The following is a 19,584-nucleotide window of genomic DNA, read 5'->3' on the forward strand; positions in this document are numbered from 1 at the left end:
TCATTCCCTCATTTAATTTCTCGGTGACAAGGGGTGTGTGTGTGTGTGTGTGTGTGTGTGTGTGTATGGTAGCTTTCTTTTTTTCCGAAAGGTCGCACGGGATGTGTCCTCGTTTCGTGAAGAGCACTGAGACGCGCTTCCACAGCAAGTACAAAGTAACTTCTTACCAAGAAATGAACACCCTTAGCTGCTTACAGGCGTTGACCTACGTCAACGGGGACAGATGAAAATGTGTGCCATGACCGGGACTCGAACCCGGGATCTCCTGCTTACATGGCAGACGCTCTATCCATCTGAGCCACCGAGGGCACAGAGGACAGCGCGACTGCAGGGATTTATCTCCAGCACGCTTCCCGCGAAACCCACATTCTCAACGTATTGTCCCGCACTACATTCGTAGTGCCCCCGCCCATTATACTCATTGCTCGCTGCTTGTTGCCGATTCCCGTAAGAGTTCGGGCACTGTTTGTGCATTCGCACAGAAGAAGAAGATGGTCAAGTGGCCGGTGAGCCTTAACTATATATATACTAAGATTGTATCTGATCTTTCAGACATGTCCCAAAGAACAGATACCATCTTAGTAAATATAAAGTAACTTCTGCAAGCACTTGCTAAGGTGTTTATATTAGAACAAGAGCTAGCGGAAGTTTACTTCTGCAAGTCGCTTTGGCAAGTTAATTTCAGGAACTTTCTGCAAGTACCTGTAGGAGTATTTCCACAAGAGTTGCGTCGTGAGGGAGGGAAGTAGAAGTTCGTAGCTTCGTGTTTAAAAAACAGAGCAGTCGCCACAATTGTTGCGTTATTATTATTATTATTATTATTATTATTAGTATTAGTATTCAAGAAAAATCGTTACCGAAAACAAAGTTAGAGAAAAATAAATATTTGTTTCAGGATATGAATACAGAGGCGTACGTATTTTATGTATTAAAATACCCTATTGATTGGACCGAAATCAGAAGACTTCGCTCGGATGAAAACCTTTCGAAGAACGTCGTATGCTAATTTTGAACAAATGTCGTATATTTTACAACAAATATTCGAAAACAGAATACAAAAATGCGGCATGCTGTATCAACAAGAGCTTAGATTTCAGTTAGCCTTCGATTTTTGGGAACAGTGCTTATTACTTTTATTACAAATGTAATAGGTTTATGTTCATACTAACATTTAAAAAATCAGCTAAAATTCAAAGACGTCTGTAAGGGATTCAACTTCCCCGTCTGGAGAATAAAGCAATCAATAAATTCATTCCGCGCCACCGAGCGAGGTGGCACAGCGGTTAACACACTGGACTCCCATTCAGGAGAACGACGGTTCAAACTCGCGTCCGGTCATCCTTGATTTAGGTTTCCCGTGATTTCCCTAAATCGCTTCAGGGAAATGGCGGCATTGTTCCTGTTGAAAGGGCACGGACAACTTCCTTCCCCATCCTTCCCTAATCCTATGGGACTGATGACCTCGCTGTTTAGTCCACTCTCCCAAAGGCACTAACCATCCATTCCGCGCTTTTTCGATGAATTATATACACATGCTTTTAGGATTCCAGTGGTACATTTGTTTCGGCACATCTGTCTCTGCGCCATTCTCCTTATCAGCACTGACATTTTCGTGTCGGTATTGCACACACGAAACTTCTGCAAGTTTGAGTAGAAGTTTCAGCAACTGGTAAGTTAGGCAAGTACTTGCAACAAGGTGGAAAATGCAAGAAACTGTTTCCACAGACTTGCGGAAGCTGGTTCTGGAATACGGCGAAACTTTTGGAGGTCTACGTGATGGGGATATTTCCAAGCCAGACAACTTGCATAAATTGCTTCTGGAAGTGACTTGTGAAAGCTTTTTTGCTTGCGGACACACACATCTTTCGCGTGGTCTTAATCAGGATTATAGTTACCTTGTTTAAATTGGCCTGCTGTTCCATGAGGCCTAGTTGATGCTGCATGCTGCAAATGTTTCCTTCCAGGTTTCCGTCTCTTGCGAGAAACGCTTCGACTGCGGATCGGCGATATTTCACATAGCTCGCACAAAATAACGTATCACCGGCGCAGAAACGCATTCTCGTGGTCGCGTGGATCTGCACGGAGATAACTTTTCCTCCGATGTGTGATGGAGTTCGCAGCAGTTAGTGCATCTGCATTCTGGTGGTGAGCGCGGAGCGAGTCCATCACGTTGTTCCAAAGGGCCGGCCGTCTCGTGTGACTAACGACAGCTAAGCTGCACATTTGGCTTGTTTTCTATACTACATTGCATGGCACCATAGTATTCATGCACAGTACGGGCCGGGAAAGTTGTTCATAATATGGTATATGTGATTATACGAGGTGTTCGGAAATTCCCCTTACAAACTTCTAGAACTAGTACAAGGGAGTGAGTAGATAATATTTTGGATATACGAGGTGATCGGAAATTCCCCTTACAAACTTCTAGAACTAGTACAAGGGAGTGAGTAGATAATATTTTGGATTGGAACTCGTGTCCAGAAACATAAAGTTTCCATGATATAATCATTTGAAAGCATTTTACAAATTATTCATCGGGCGTGACCCAGTACATCACTTGTTTTACAAATCCATTCATTAATACCGAAAGAAATTGCTCGCATACTCGTTGACGGGTTCTCTTCCAGTTCAGTCTGCGGCACGTCCTTGGAGCAGCACAGTCACGGTTGTTGACGGTGAAGGTGCCGTTTCTCAAAGCTGTTGCATAATTGTGGCGAAAAGGGTAAGCGATTTAGTTGGACGTTGTGGAGAACGATCTTGATCAAGGAGACAACTAGCTCTTCCGTTATCGGTCTGAAGGATCATGCCTGTGTATTCTGCAAACTTTTACGCAACCATATTGCTCTAACACTCACAGGCACGTGAATGAGGCTCGGACCAAGTCATAGATGTAGCATATACATCAAATGAAATCAGCAAACATGTTTTCAAACGGCTGTAGAACGGAAACTGTATGTTTGCGGACACGGGATCCTCTTGGGAAACATCAAGTACTCACTGCCCTCCTACAAGTCCTATAAGTTGTAATGGAAATTTCCGAACACCCTGTACGCAACGCCATTAATTTTTTTGTTGTAAGAGGCTCGAAAGGAAGCAAAAATCTTACTAAAATTATGATTGAGAGGGTGTACAATTTACTTAAGTCTATGTGATCGCCAATAGTTCCTGCTAAATCATTACTGATGCTACAATTCGATAAGTTCGGAAATATGCTTAAATTAAATAACAAATTAATACTGTGCAGTGTGTAATGTAACAGTACTAATGTTTTATTTAGACTGGCCGTCAGTTTCCGGAGACACGTTCATATAAACGTTATGGTTCCATTTCGTGTAATGAATCACCACCTAAAGTTTGTCCTCTTGCATAATATTCTCCCTGAGTATGTTGGTCGTTTTATGGATGTAGGTCAGTGCCTAGGTGAGTACGTGTCAGGCTACAAACCCACAGGGTCTCTCCAATCGCGCCTACAATTTTTTGTGTTATTTAACTGTTCTTTCACCTCTGGGAATGACATTTTAATGTGAAAAATTCCAAACTGCACCGTGGTTCGGAGTCTACAGTGAACCATTGCTCCGCCTATAAACGGCAGGATAAGTCAGTTCAAAGGTCGGAGGAAGGTAGACCCATAGCAACTCCAATAAGATGTCTTGTAAAGCACTGAGGAGTTCAAACCAATCTACGAGTTGAGGACAGCTTGTGGTTGATATATTTTTCTGTTTCTTCTTCGTCTTCTCCTCCTCCTCCTCCTCCTCCTCCTCCTCCTCCTCCTCCTCCTTTTTCTCCTTCTGTTGCGTCACAGCCGATGGTGAGCCTTGGCTTCGTCAATTACGAGCGGTCATCAATACTTAATGGATCACACTCTCTTCTCGACCCATTTCGGTTGAAAAATGCGGAATTTGTTGAGAGACATCGTGGAATATTCCCGCTTCATCTCTTGCAGTTTTATGAAGTTCAGACAAGTGGAAGCGCTATCCATAGCGTTCAATGTGGCGTCTGTAACGAGCGTGCGTTCCGAACAGAGAGCTGTCGTTGAGTTTCTTCTGGAGGAAAACCAGAGCATCGCAGATATTCATAGGCGCTTGCGGAATGTCTGCCGGGGCCTGGCAGTGAACAAAAGCATCGTGAGTGGTTGGGCGAAACATCTGTCGTCGTAGCACGAAGACCGCGCAAACTCGTCCTACCTCCCGCGTGCCGCCCGGCCGCGGAGAGCTGTGACGACTGCAGTGTTGGAATGTGCGGAGGCTTCAGCATATTCGCAAAAATGCAAACGAACTTCTCCTTCTCCGTGACACCGCAAGGCAACACACAAGTCTGCACACCCGAGAAGAGCTCACAAAATTTCGTTGGGCTGTTCTTCTTCATCCACTCTACAGCCCGGATCTCGCACCTTCCGACATTCATCTGTGTGGTCTAGTGAAGGAACACTCCACGTGAAGTAGTACGTGGGTGATGAGGTTATTGGTGCAGCTCCGACTTCGAGCTGTGTAGTGGCACCATACGGACTTCGCAAGCCCTCCCATTAAGGTGGCGTAAGGCCATGGTAGTGAACGGAGATAATGGCGAAAAGTTGGGTTTTGTAGACAAACGATTCGAGAATAGTATGGTGTATTAAATCCTGAAGTTAACCAACTTCCTTCCAGAAAAAAAAGTGTTGCGTTACTTATGAACGCGCTTCGTTTCGCTTCCATGTTTCTCAGTTTATTTTGCAGGTCTGTTCCACCCCCGTATTTCATTACTTCATCGGTCTTATTTCTTTTGGATCGTCTTTTTCGTTTAATAGCAGCGATCACACCTTTCAACATTTTCTTTTCTATTCTGTCCTCCACAATTCTCTTCGCGTGTCGCCGGCCGTGGTGGCCGAGCGGTTCTAGGCGCTTCAGTCTGGAGTTCTAAGTTCTAGAGGACTGATGACCTCAGATGTTAAGTCCCATAGTTCTCAGAGCCATTTGAATCTTCGCGTGTCATAGCCATTACATTCGGTGTGATGAGATAAATTTTACTATATCTCTGTCTTGTATTAAGGTTTGTAGCTCGATTTTATGGCGTATCCTCCAGCCTTCTTCCTCTCTTACTGGACAATAAATTTCGCGTAGTAGTTTGCGTCCAAAGATTTCTAAAGCATTTTTTATGAGCAATCATACTCTTACCCATATGTGACAAATGGGCGAACTAAGGAGTTTCGTTCTTCTTCCGAAAGAGTTGTTTCTGAAGAGTTATAGCTGTACAAAGTAAACTCGGTTGCCTGCTTGTATCCTTTCCCTTTTAGCCTTTTCAGTGCTGTTATCGTCTGATATTAAGGATAGTAGGTAGCTAAACAAGAACGATCCTTCGAAACATTTCCCATTTATATTTAGATATTTAGGGATTCTTCTGGCCTCAAGTTTTACATCATATATTTCGTTTTATTTTAGTTTATTATGAGGCCGATTTTTAATGCCGTTGGTTCCACCGCCAGGTATGTTTCTTAAGTGTATTGGAATTTCGTTCAACTATTGCCATGCCCTCAACAAATGCACAAATCTGTCTAGTTTTCATAAAAAAATATACTGCCTCCTTCATTGATTTGATTTAGTACGCTATGCAGGGCTATATTGAATAATATAATGGAGAGACTATCACCTTGCTTCACGCCTTTAAACACAAAGCTTTCATTTGTTCTTTTAACTAACTTTATTCTTGCTCCTGTCTCTGTCATTGTTATTCTCATTAGGTTTATTTGTTTAGGACGTATACCAACTTCTCTCAACACTCTGTATAATTCTTGCTGATTTATGGCGTCAAAAACGTGTTTGAAATCGATGAATAAGAAGTGCAGATCTGTATGATGTTCATGGAACTTTTTCATTATTTGTCTTGTCGCAGATGTTTGATCAGTTGTTCATCTGGTCATAGACTACACTGATTTCCTCAATTATGCCATCTGGGCAGTTTTGTGTCTTCTGTTTAGTATACTTGAGAAAATCTTGTAAGTTGTACTTAGTGGTGTTGTACCTATGTAGTTTACGCATGCTGGGATGAATTATTACATCAGAGAAAAAATATGTATGTGACCACTTCGCTGTAAACTCACTATTCTCCTTCAGCGATCACACAACAAAGTTACCAAACATTGCGGTCTTTTGAATTATCAGGCGTAGCGTTCACAGTATGCCTTCAGTGATTCGTCGTGGATCACGATTATTGACCAGAGGTAAATATATTATTATAAAATAGGGATTTTCCAGTATTTGATTACGTTTTTGTCGGAGTGATGCTACAGAGATTCAATAGGCAGACAGGATTTTCTGCAAGCCCATCGGCTGCGGCATGGTCAAATCCGTAGGATAAATAACATTTTGCAAATCAGTAAATTTAGAAGGTATATGTGTATTCACCGGTTGATAATTGTGAGATTTGCAACTCGAATCGAGTAACTAATAACATTACAAAAGCCGCGCAATGCGTATGATAGTACTAAGCCCAACGTATTATTCAAATAGGTTCCGCTATTCCTCCATATGGCATCGCTCTAAAAGAAATTACAGTTTTTTTCATGTGTTGATATTGACTTTTTCTGCTGTTAGTTCTCTATTCAACAGTCTTTCTCTCAATTGAATTTGTCGTTTATTCTGTGTGGTCATTTCTTTTCCATAACTTTTCACTTTTAAATCAAATGCAACCATCGAGGAAATGGTAAACCGAAGCATGAATTCAGTGTTTGTTAATTGTAATCGGGGTGCTGGTAGTTAATCGAATTCTTGCATGGGCGATTTCTACACTACGTCGACTCGCTTTTTAAAATCTTGTCCATTATGGTTTTTGTTGGAGACGTGTCTGGAAAAAAATATAAAGGGAAAGGTAAAACGCCTTCACTCACAATCGTTTTTCGGTTATAACCAATCTCGTACACCACACATTAACAACCCGAACGTGTAGGAACTTGAGTGTACAGATTACAGTGCAACAGTTACCTGAGTTTTATACTCTGGAAAAATATTAAGAAATTTCCAAATACGCCGCAAAGAGCACGCTGGGGTTTTACGTTCAACCACTGCGAAAAACGCACAATGACTAACGCCGTGTACCAAAACAGAAACTTACAAAACATCATCCGGGATAGACTGAAAGTACACTTTATGCAGAAACCAAAGGGAAAACACTGTATCTGTTACAACCATCTGAAATATTTTCGTGCACAATGAAAACTTTTCCAAAACCATAATAAATCAATTTCTTCAGTAATTTGACAGAATTCTTTCTTCCAAAAAACTAACAGTCTATCTGTTGTTACCACACACAGCAGACAAGTCACCTCTGTAATCTACAGGGAGCTGTCATGTTAACTTCAGACACGTTTTATAGTAGGAAAAAAAACACAAAGAACTGGTATACCGTTAGTCTATATGAAGTCTGTACTTTTGTAACGTACAAAGGCATTGGAAATGTTAACATAAGTAAACCTGTGTAACGCACAAAATGTATGTTTGACAGCGTTATTCACGCTTGAGGTCCGTACATTTGATAACACAAGCACTAAATAGCCTGAGGTGTCAACTGTCATGGAATAGTGTTATGCACATATACAGATGGCGGTAGTGTCACGAACACGAGGTATAAAAGGACGCTGCATTGACGGAGCTCTCGTTTGAAGTGAGGTGATTCATGTGAAAAAGTGATTATGGCATGTGTCGGCAATTAAGAGACTTTGAACGCGGAATAGTAGCCCGAGCTAGATGAATGGGACATTCCATTTCGGAAATCGTTAGGGTATTCAATATTCCGAGATCCACAGTGTCAAGAGTGTACCGAGAATACTTTTAAAAATGGCTCTGAGCAATATGCGACTTAACTTCTGAGGTCATCAGTCGCCTAGAACTTAGAACTAATTAAACGTAACTAACCTAAGGACATCACACACATCCATGCCTGCGACCGTAGCGGTCACGCGGTTCCAGACTGAAGCGCCTAGAACCGCACGGCCACACCGGCCGACAATACTTTTCACCTCTCACCACAGACAGCGCAATGGCAGACGGCCTTCACTTAATCACCGAGAGCAGCGAGGTTTGCGTAGAATTGTCAGTGCTAACAGACAAGCAACACTGTATGAAATAACCGCAGAATTCAATCTGGGTCATACGACGAACGTATCCGGCAGGGCAGTTCGGCGAAATCTACATCTACGTGGTTACTCTGCAATTCACATTTAAGTGCTTGGCAGAGGGTTCATCGAACCACAATCATACTATCTCCCTACCATTCCACTCCCGAACAGCGCGCGGGAAAAACGAACACCTAAACCTTTCTGTTCGAGCTCTGATTTCTCTTATTTTATTTTGATGATCATTCCTACCTATGTAGGTTGGGCTCAACAAAATATTTTCGCATTCGGAAGAGAAAGCTGGAGACTGAAATTTCGTAAATAGATGTCGCCGCGACGAAAAACGTCTTTTCTTTAATGACTTCCATCCCAACTCACGTATCATATCTGCCACACTCTCTCCCATATTACGTGATAACACAAAACGAGCTGCCCTTTTTTGCACCCTGGCGCTAGTGGGCTGTGACAGCAGAGGACCGACTCGAGTGCATTTGCTAGTAGTACAACATTTCCTGAAGCCCCTCTCCTGGGCTCATGGCCATGTCGATTGGGCCCTAGACGTCTGGAGAACCGTGGCGTGGTCAGACGAGGCCCAATTTCAGTTGGTAAGAGCTGATGGCGCAGACCCCTTTGGAATCATGAACCCAAATTGTCAACAAAGGCACCGTGCAACTTCGTGATGGCTCCATAATGGTGAGGGTTGTATTTACATGGAATGTTCCCAAACAACGATGAAATTTTTGTGTATGACAAATCGCAATGTCACCAGGCTACAATTTTTCGCGGTTGGTTTGAAGAACGTTCTGGCCAGTTTAAGCGAATGGTTTGGCCACCCAGATCGCCTAACATGAATCTCATCGAACATTTACGACACATAATCGAGAGGTCGTTTCGTGCACAAAATCCTGCACCGGCAACACTTCCTTCATTATGGACGGCTATAGAGACAGCATGGCTCAGTGTTTCTGCAGGGGACTTCCAACGAGTCGTTGAGTCGATGCCACGTCGAGCTGCTGCACTGCGTTGGGTAAAAGAATGTCCGACACGATGTTAGGAGGTATCCCAAGACTTTCGTCACCTCAGTGTAAATTTTGTACAAATTTGTGTTTTAGTCAGTCTTATTTCATCACGCAACTGAAATGTATTTGCCTAACAGGGCCAGCGGGAATCTTAATCTAAAACTATTGATGGCATAGTGATAAGCACCTGAAGATGAGCCTCCAGCGCTTGAAATACATTCTTCTTTTTAATAATAATAGTGAACTATTTGTGATTTTCACCCAATGTTTTTTCCCCTTTCATTATCCACATTTTGTTTGTGTCGTCGCGATGTGAGTGTTAAATAAACATGCAATATTTTTTTAAGTGAACTAAATAGTTTTTTTTTATTGCAGGTCGCCGTATCGATGAGATTGTGAAGAGTGACATATGGTTCCATTTCAAGGAGGGCTTCAGTAACGCTGTCAGGAAGACCATCAAGATGAAGGACCTTGCATAGACAGCAAAGAGACTTTGTAGTGGGTCTGACGCCCGGGCAGAATATTGTCTATAACGAGATCCTTCGTGTACAGAATACAGTTTTTAATTACGTGCTGTTGATTAACGTGTGTCAATTGATTATTGCAAAATAAAATTTTTGTATTTATTTTTAGTTTGCTTTTTCTTTGTAGTTTTTTTGTTTGAAATGTTTTTAGCAAGTTTCAATCTGAACTGAAAGTTATTATTTCCTATAGCTTTACCAACTGAAACTATGCTATATGATCTGTTTTACAGTTTTGGCCAACTAGTAACTGGCATTACGCACGTCTTCGGCGACATTATAAAAAATTAATCTGATTAAGTCGATTTTATTGTGTAAAAATCCGGAAAGAGTGGGTAGGACTGGTGCACGGAGGGTTTCGTACAAAATAATTAAATATGTAGATGGCTCATCCATTTCGGAAATCGAGAACCTTGACGCTTTTTGCCTGTGATCGATATCGGTACAGGCAAAACGTACGTCTACCCATTTCTGGGAAAAAGGAGTCTTAACGCAAGGACATATAGGTAGTCTGAAAAGTAAATGACAACTTTTTTTGTGTGTGATATAATTACAAATAACCAAATTTCGAATCTTTTTTCCTTTCATTGTATTGGGAAACCTTGCTCATTGCTAAATATCTTGATCCTAGCTCAACGGGATGTACCCTATGGGTTTGGATGAGTCAGTAGGCCAGTATCAAAATGCGTGACATAAGCAGCTGTGACTTTATAGAGTACACTGACTTAGATGCTTAAAGCTTGTACACCGCCAAGGGGTCACAGACCTCAGTATGTGAAATAAATTGCAGCTGGATGCGTCTACTGTTTCCGAGAAAAAGGTTTTCTTAACGGTCAGACAGATAGACAGTGGGATAACGAATGAAAAATAATTGTTATTCAATTATAAATAAACAGTTTAAGGATTATTTCTTTTAATTGTAGTGTGAAACCTTGCTTCTGTTTAGTTATCATGATTTTTTTGTCAACAGGATGCACTCTATAGATTGTCATAAGTGAGTACGCAAGTATGAAAATATGTGACATAAATACCCATATCTTGTGATTGCATTGACACTAAAGCTTCAATTTTGACACCGCCAGTTGACCGTAGATCTTAGTATATGACACAAATTTGAACTTAATACGTCTACCCATTCCAGACAAAAAGGGTTTTTAATAGAGCGACAGGAAGACAGACGGGCAGCAAAGTGAACCTATATTGATTCCGTTTCCACCAATTAAGGTGTGGAACCCTATAAATGACATCATTCAACATTTTCAAGCTGCTGAGCGCTAATGTCGTTTTTTAAAGTATATTTTGTCGTTGCTGTTTCGAAGCACATTCCATCTACATAAAAGTTCACTCATAGTAACTTATTTATCTTGTTCTGAGGACGATACAAGACACAGCTCTTGATCACAGAACGAGCCAATACTTTGTTTACAGAATGATGATTAGAAAATTTTGTAAACAAGAATTAATAAAGCACAATGAAACTTGGAGTATATGAATAAATTGCACATTCCAGAGGAAAGGTAACAACTACTGCCAGGAACTCTTGTCCAGAGTAGGAGTGTGTCACAAGGAAAGCTTCTGACTTGGAACTGAATACTTGGGGTTTATTACTCAATGTTTTCTATTTCTGTTGGAAGCATATTGAAAATGTAACTTGCTGAATAGTGCATACTTAAGGAAGTGTCATCAAGGTGCGTACCTTTTTTGTGTCTAGTGTTCACCGAATGAATGGTCCAGTTTCTTGTAAATGAGCTAGTATTTTCAGCAACAAATTTTGTAGTGAATTATATGTACAATGAAGGCAGAGCTAGAATTCTGAAGCACATGAACAAGAGTGTACATGAAGTTTGTGAACTGACACCACATATCAGTCTGGTGGCCTGTTTAGGGGCCAGTGTAACTCTTGGCAAGTGCACACAGTTCCTCCAAAACATGACACCATATGATGTAACGTAACAGAATGAAAGTAAGCAGTGTCAGAGACAGTGGAGATTATTCTTAAAGCAGAGATAGCAGCATTCAGATTTTCAATCTACCGTCAGTCCAGAGAATTTAAATGGTTGACTTTAATGACTGGTCGCTCCTATCACTGAAATTTTGCTTTTATAAGAGTTCCTTGTGAGAAAATGAATGTATGTTGCAGTTCAGTATTAATCAGGTCCCTGATAGCCAAATGTTGATGGTACTGTCTAACCTGTCAACTGCGTCTTACTATGATAAAATTCTCTCAGGCTTCCAGCCATGTCAAGTTGTTTCAAATACACAAGCTTGCAGTTGAGTGTTCCTTGGCCACAGTCAAGTGGTGACAGGAGCAGCAATCATTTGACAGTCACTGCTTGACAAAGGCCAAGGAGAACTCTGCCTAAAGTTCATGGAGTTTAAACTATTTGATGTGGCTGGAAGCTGTATATCATCACAAAACTATGCATTTGCACCATTCATATTATGTTCTGTGTAACTCACAATAACACTTACGACATCTGCAAAGAGAATCATTTTTGTGCCATCTGTCATGGTTAGTGACACATCATTGATTATATCAAGAAAAGCAACAGACTCATAGTAGAACCCTGTGGCATCCCCTACTCGACATGACGCCTGTTAAATTCAAACCTCTTCCACCTATGTTGACACTAGGGACAACCTCCTGCTTCCTGCTCTCCAGATAAGAAGGAAATCATTATTGAGCTTTCTTCCTAGTGCCACAGTGTTCCAAATTATGTGAAATTATTGTATGGTCCACACAATAAAATGCTCATGTTAAATCACTCAGTTCAATCTATCATTTAGCCTTGCTAAATATCTCAGACACACAAGAATAATACCATTTTCTGTGGATGCTCCATTCCTGAAGCCAAACCGGATCTGACAGAAATTATGTGTGTGCAGTTCTGGCAGTATCTTTTTCACCCTTTTTATAAGGTGATTTAACTTGCCAGTATTTCATTCTGTCAGAAACTGACCACATGAGAAAGACAAATTGCACTGAGCGAGGTGGCGCAGTGGTTAGACACTGAACTCGCATTCTGGAGGACAATGGTTCAATTCCACCTCCAGCCAACCTGATTTAGGTTTTCCGTAATTTCCCTAAATCGCTCCAGGCAAATGCCGAGATGGTTCCTTTCAAAGGGCACGGCCGACTTCCTTCCCCGTCCTTCCGTAATCCAATGCGATCGACGACCACGCTGTCTGGTCTCCTTCCCCAAACAACCCAACACCAAAGAAAATTGCACTGGTGATTAAGTGTAGAACTAATGTATGGTCATGGATTTCCGTAATACTACTTGAAATTTCGCCATACCCTTGTGGGTATTTACTCTGTAATGATGTGTCAATTCCACCAGTTTCTTATTTGCTCACTTCCTGTGGCTGCATGTGATGTAGTTTTCTTGGAATCCCAGTTTTCAGGAGTTTTAGGTATTTATATGTACCGATAAAATTTTGATTTAACTTTCTGACTGTTGGCAAGACATGGTTATTAAATATTTTGTATGGCTCTGGTGGATCACTAATAGTTTTACTCTCACACAAAAGAAACATAGTACATTAAGTGTGCCCATTTTGTCCTGATACCTCTCTCACAACTGACCATATGGTTTTAATTTATATCTGAGAGCTTCCTATCCTCTTAGTGTAATGCATTGTTTCAGCCAGTCTGGTAACATTCCTCAGCACTTTGAAGTATTGACTGTAATAAAATTCTGTTACTGGGCTGTGTATGTCGTTCATTCTACCATACTGCTCCCATTCCCTCCTACATGATATTCTAATGCCATTCAAAATTGATAATCATTAGTACTGCATAAGTAACTGCACTTTTTTAAATGGGAAAGAGACTTTTTTAAATGGGAAAGAGACTTTTTTTTTGCATCATCAGTCTTCTGACTGGTTTGACATGGCCCGCTGTGAAATACTTTCCTGTGCCAGCCACTTCATCTCAGAGTAGCACGGGCAATGTACACTCTCAACTTTTGCTGGATGTATTCCTGTCTCTGTCTTCCCCTACAGTTTCGCCCTCTGCAGCTCCCTCTGCTACCATGGAAGTTATTCCCTGATGTCTTAACAGATCTCATATCTTCCTATCCCTTCTTATTGTCAGTTAAGCTATTAAAGTGATAAAGGTTTAAAGAAATGTATTATATTTGTTTTTCAGGTCTTTGCTATTGTAAATTTCTTGCCAACTTTGCTTTTCAAAATTTACTTCAAATGCTGCAATGCAAGAGGACTTGCATCTCTAAAAATATTCTTGTTAACTATTTTGGGATATGACTTTGTCTTCTTCCTTTCAGTATTACTACCTGTGTGTCATGGTCTGACAGTCCATTAGTACGTTTTCACATGGTGTGTTTATCAACTAGAAGTAGAGAACAATCTATGAAGATGTTGTCTATGACTAGGTGCTCAGTCTGGAACTGCGCGACAGCTATGGTCGCAGGTTCGAATCCTGCCTCGGGCATGGATGTGTGTGATGTCCTTAGGTTAGTTAGGTTTAAGTAGTTCTAAGTTCTAGGGGACTGATGACCACAGATGTTAAGTCCCATAGTTCTCAGAGCCATTTGAACCATTTTTTTGTTGTCATTGTAACAGTGTTTTCCCGAATTCTGGTTGGAAAGTACCCTGTCTCTATCTGTTTGTATAGTACACGTAAAGCCTTTAATGTTATTTTCTCTGGAGAATCACTCAAAAAGTCTCTACTGATATCCTCAAACAAAATCAATGTTATTTATTTATTAAGAGCCTGGTGATATCTAGAGCCCTATAATGAAAGGTTTTTCCTTGAAAATGCAGTCTGCCCAGCAAAAAAATCAAATATTTGGTCTTTTAAGCATTTTGATATGTCAGCTGTTTTGAATAAAATATTACCTTTAGTAGCCTGAAGGGCGCCTATTCTCACTTCCTGCTGCACTACTGATCTGTTCCTACTACATGTTCTGCAGCTCCAGGAGGGGGCCTCGCTAGACTTCTCCATTAGATTGCCCGCTACATTCTCCCCGATGAAAACACCTGCTGTACAGTTCAAAACACACCCCCCAACTCACCACGCTATGACTGTGCGTGCACTCCTCACACATGGTCAAATTTTACAATTTCTTTCCACAAATACAGTGAAACAATAGAAACTTCACCCACAAAAACCACGCTATAAACTACCAGTAAGCTATATATCGGTTCTTACTCAAAGCACAAAAGCACAAAAAGAAATACAATTGTTACCTGCGTGAATTCTAGTTATCCCAGCTGCCTACAAAGAAAAAGAGATTTCTGCGTGCAGCTCATACTGTTTTAAGTGTTTGGTAGTTTCTGTCAGTTCAACCCATTCTCAGCCTTTTCATCTGAATTTTGCTACTTGGTAGATTAACATGGAGCAACGAAAAAAATATTTTTGCACTGTTAGTCTACCAAGTAGCAAAATTGAAATTGAGGACCTTCCGAGACTGACTTGTACTGAGAGAAACTACTTGACACTATTAACCAACAGTTGGGAGCTCCAACGTTAGGCGCGTTATAGGGCCCGTTAGGGACATGGCTGCCAAGAAGGGAAAGAAAACCAATGTGCACTCCGTGTGCAAAACAGGTAGAGTCATTCCAAATGTGGAACGGATCCTCTCGGATGCCATGAAGGGCACAGGGTGCAGCCAATCTGCAGGTGGTTGCTCACGTCGGTACCAATGATATGTGTCACTTTGGATCAGCAGAGATTCTCTCTGGTTTCAAGCGGCTAATAGAAGTGGTAAAGGCTGCCAGTCTTGGTTGCAAGATGAAAGCAGAGCTGACCATTTGCAGCACAGTCGATAGGACCGATTGCGGACCTCTGGTACAGAGCAGAGTGGAGGGTCTGAATCAGAGGCTCAGACGGTTCTGCAGCTGTGTAGGCTGCAGGTTCCCCGACTTGCGCCAAAGGGTGGTTGGGTTTCGGGTTCCGCTGAACAGGTCAGGTGTCAACTACAAGCAGGAGGCGGCTACACGGGTAGCAGGGGCTGTGGCGTTGACTGGGCGGATTTTTAGGTTAGAGGCTCTCGGGAAAACACAAGAAGGGCTTCAGTCACAGACGGTGCAGGCCGAACACAGGAAGAATGTAGATACAGGAACCATCGGTATAACAGTTGTAAATTGTCGTACCTGTGTTTGGAAAGTGCCAGAGCTCCATGCGCTAACAGAAATCGCTGATGCTCAAATCGTTATAGGCACTGAAAGCTGGCTAAAGCCGGATATAAGCTCAGCCGAAATTTTTGCGCAGAACGAAACGGTGTTCCGAAAGAATAGGCTAAACACGGTTGGCGGTGGTGTGTTTGTTGCTGTTAGAAGTAGTTTATCTTGTCACGAAATGGAAGTAGATAAGTCCTGTGAGTTATTATGGGCTGAGGTCATTGTTGGCAACCGGAATAAAATAATATTTGGATCCTTTTACCGACATCCCAATTCAGATGATACAGTTGCTGAAAAGTTAAAATAAAACTTAAGTTTGCTTTCAAACATGTACCCAACTCATACGATTATAGTTGGTGGCGAAAATAGATGTTTAATTCTGGAGGTGCGCATAAAACATCATCCGAAATTGTGCTAAACGCATTCTCTGAAATTTTTTTCGAGAAGTTAGTTCATGTCCACGCGAATAGTAAACGGTTGTGAAAACAAACTTTACCTCTTAGCAAGAAATAATCCCGAGTTACCAACGAGCATCAGAACGGATACAGGGCTTAGTGAACAGAGGACAGTCGTAGCGAGACTGAATATTGTAACCCTAAAAGCCTCCAAAAATAAACGAAAAATATGTTGTTGTTGTTGTTGTTGTGGTCTTCAGTCCTGAGACTGGTTTGATGCAGCTCTCCATGCTACTCTGTCCTGTGCAAGCTTCTTCATCTCCCAGTACTACTGCAACCTACATCCTTCTGAATCTGCTTAGTGTATTCATCTCTTGGTCTCCCTCTACGATTTCTACCCTCCACGCTGCCCTCCAATACTAAATTTGTGACCCCTTGATGCCTCAAAACATGCCCTACCAACCGATCCCTTCTTCTAGTCAAGTTGTGCCACAAACTTCTCTTCTCCCCAATCCTATTCAATACCTCCTCATTAGTTACGTGATCTATCCACCTTATCTTCAGCATTCTTCTGTAACACCACATTTCGAAAGCTTCTATTCTCTTCTTGTCCAAACTAGTTATCGTCCATGTTTCACTTCCATACATGGATACACTCCATACAAATACTTTCAGAAACGACTTCCTGATACATAAATCTATACTCGATGTTAACAAATTTCTCTTCTTCAGAAACGCTTTCCTTGCCATTGCCAGTCTACATTTTATATCCACTCTACTTCGACCATCATCAGTTATTTTACTTCCTAAATAGCAAAACTCCTTTACTACTTTAAATGTCTCATTTCCTAATCTAATTCCCTCAGCATCACCCGATTTAATTTGACTACATTCCATTATCCTTGTTTTGCTTTTGTTGATGTTCATCTTATACCCTCCTTTCAAGACACTGTCCATTCCGTTCAACTGCTCTTCCAGGTCCTTTGCTGTCTCTGACAGAATTACAATGTCATCGGCGAACCTCAAAGTTTTTAGTTCTTCTCCATGAATTTTAATAACTACTCCGAATTTTTCTTTTGTTTCCTTTACTGCTTGCTCAATATACAGATTGAATAACATCGGGGAGAGACACCAACGAAAAATATATTGTTCATAAAATGAGGTAAAAATTCACTTGACGCCTTCCTGAGAGACAATATCCACTCTCTCCAAATTAACAAAAAACGGATCAGAACATTGTTGCAGAAACAACGAGACAAACATGCCAAATTTAAAAAGACTCAAAATCCTCAAGATTGGCGATCTTTTACAGAAGCTCGAAATTTAGCGCGGAATCAATGCGAGATGCTTATAATGGTTTCCACAACGAAACTTTGTCTTGAAACCTGGCAGAAAATCCAATGAGATCTTAGTCGTATGTGAAGTATGTTAGCGGCAAAAAACAATGAGTGCCTTCTCTGCGCGATGACAATGGAGATATTGTCGATGACATTGCTGCCAAATCAGAGTTACGAAACACAGCCTTCCGAAATACCTTCACAAAAGAAGACGAAGTAAATATTCCAGAATTCCAATCAAGAACAGCTGGCAACATGAGTAAAGTAGAAGTAAATATCCTCGCAGTAGTGAAACAGCTTAAATCACTTAATAAAAGCAAGTCTTTAGGTCCAGGCTCTATACCAATTAAGTTCCTTTCAGAATACGCTGATGCAGTAGCTCCATACTTAACAATCATACACAACCGCTGGCTCGACAAAAGATCTGTGTCCAAAGACTGGAAAGTTGCACAGATCACACCAATATTCGAGAAAGGTAGTAGGACTAATCCACTTAATTACAGGCCCATATCATTAACGTCGATATGCAGCATGGTTTTGGAACATATACTATGTTCGAACATTGTGATGTTGAGTGCTATTGACAAGGGATTTCAGATCGATTCCGTAATTCTGGATTTCTGGAAGGCTTTTGACAATGTACCATACAAGCGGCTTGAAGTGAAATTGCGTGCTTATGGACTACCATCTCAGTAATGTGACTGGATTTGTGATTTCCTGTCAGAGAGGTCACAGTTCGTAGTAATTGACGGAAAGTCATCGAGTAAAACAGAAGTGATCCCTGGCGTTCACCAAGGTAGTGTTATAGGCCCTTTGCTGTTCCCTTTCTATATAAACTATTTGGGAGACAATCTGAGCAGCCGTCTTAGATTTTTGCAGATGACGCTGTCGTTTATCGACTAATAATGTCATCATAAGATCAAAACAAATTGCGAAACGGTTTAGAAAAGAGATCCGAATGGTGCGAAAATTGGCAGTTTATAACACTAAGGTTCGCTACTGCTATACCATACATAACCTTAAAGCTGGAGCTAGTTCGTATAATGAAATTATTTTTATTCAAGCAATTATAGTATAAAGAAGCAGAGCAGTATTACCCTCTGAGAGGAATTTAGTTTTGTTGACCGTGTTGTACCTAACGGAGGTGGCTTATCGAAAGTGAAAGTCAAAATTACGTAAATATTTAAACAGTAACAAACAATGTTTTACTTACCTACACTGTTCACAGAATAAAGAAAACGGTCGCCAGCCTAATTAGGCAAGAGAAAGATTGACGTTCTTGTACAAGAAAATAAGTATGAGTAACAGACAAACAGAACCTATACTTTGCAACACGCGAGTGTAATGAACTCTGGCACCTGAATACAGTATGTTCACGTTATGGTTGGAGCTACCAGATCAGAACAAACTATCTGCATAAATATAACAGATAACAAAAGACACTATTACCTTGGGGACTTAGTCAAACTGAATGGTCTCAATAACGTTACTATTAATATTCACTGTAGCATCGTAAATTGTACATAGGCTTAATATTACTTTTCAAACAAATTCCTGTCAGACAAAAAATTGTAAATGTAGTTCACTGCAAAACTATGAACTAGTCATAGGTTAAGTCTCTCTCTGCTAAATACTTTTCTATTTAAAATGAAAGTTAAATGTATTTCACTAACAAATAATTTCTCACTGAATTTTAAATAAAACAGTTACTGTTTTCATAGATAGTGGTCTTTCTATCAATTGTTATCTATCATGAGCATAAAGAATAAACTGTGAATCCTATTAAACTATTAATATACACTTTCAATACACAAGAGGAACCCTCTATTGTACAGAATTTGACCTGAATAGCAAGAGTAATTAAAACTTATTATAATTAATTAACTTTGTGCATTTGAACTACTTTCAGTGGGGGGGGGGGGGGGGGCCTTAATCATCACCACTGTAGCAGAGCTAACTAAACACACTTTCAATACACTAGAGAAACAAGTACTTAGCAAGCATGAACATATAACTCTCAACAGTTGCAGTTCTGAACTTTTACTGCAGTGAGACACAAATTTGAGATATTTGTAAGATCCTTTC

At 40.8% G+C, this 19,584-nt stretch overlaps 1 protein-coding gene and 1 non-coding gene across 3 annotated transcripts in view; one reads left to right on the forward strand and one right to left on the reverse strand.

Annotated features, from left to right (window-relative positions):
• LOC126336764 (chromosome transmission fidelity protein 18 homolog) overlaps window positions 1–9,734 on the forward strand; it is a 443,331-nt gene extending 433,597 nt beyond the window's left edge. For both annotated transcript variants that reach the window (XM_050000773.1, XM_050000774.1), the window contains exon 20: window positions 9,478–9,734. In XM_050000773.1, the coding sequence (XP_049856730.1) occupies window positions 9,478–9,581 (104 nt within the window). In that variant the 3' untranslated portion in view covers window positions 9,582–9,734. The remainder of the gene's footprint in view (window positions 1–9,477) is intronic.
• On the reverse strand, window positions 235–309 carry Trnat-ugu (transfer RNA threonine (anticodon UGU)). Its single transcript has one exon. It is a non-coding gene; the product is annotated as a tRNA-Thr (tRNA).
• Window positions 9,735–19,584: the final 9,850 nt, after the last annotated feature.

This window comes from Schistocerca gregaria, chromosome 2 (assembly GCF_023897955.1).
Source record: "Schistocerca gregaria isolate iqSchGreg1 chromosome 2, iqSchGreg1.2, whole genome shotgun sequence".
NCBI lineage: Eukaryota > Metazoa > Arthropoda > Insecta > Orthoptera > Acrididae > Schistocerca > Schistocerca gregaria.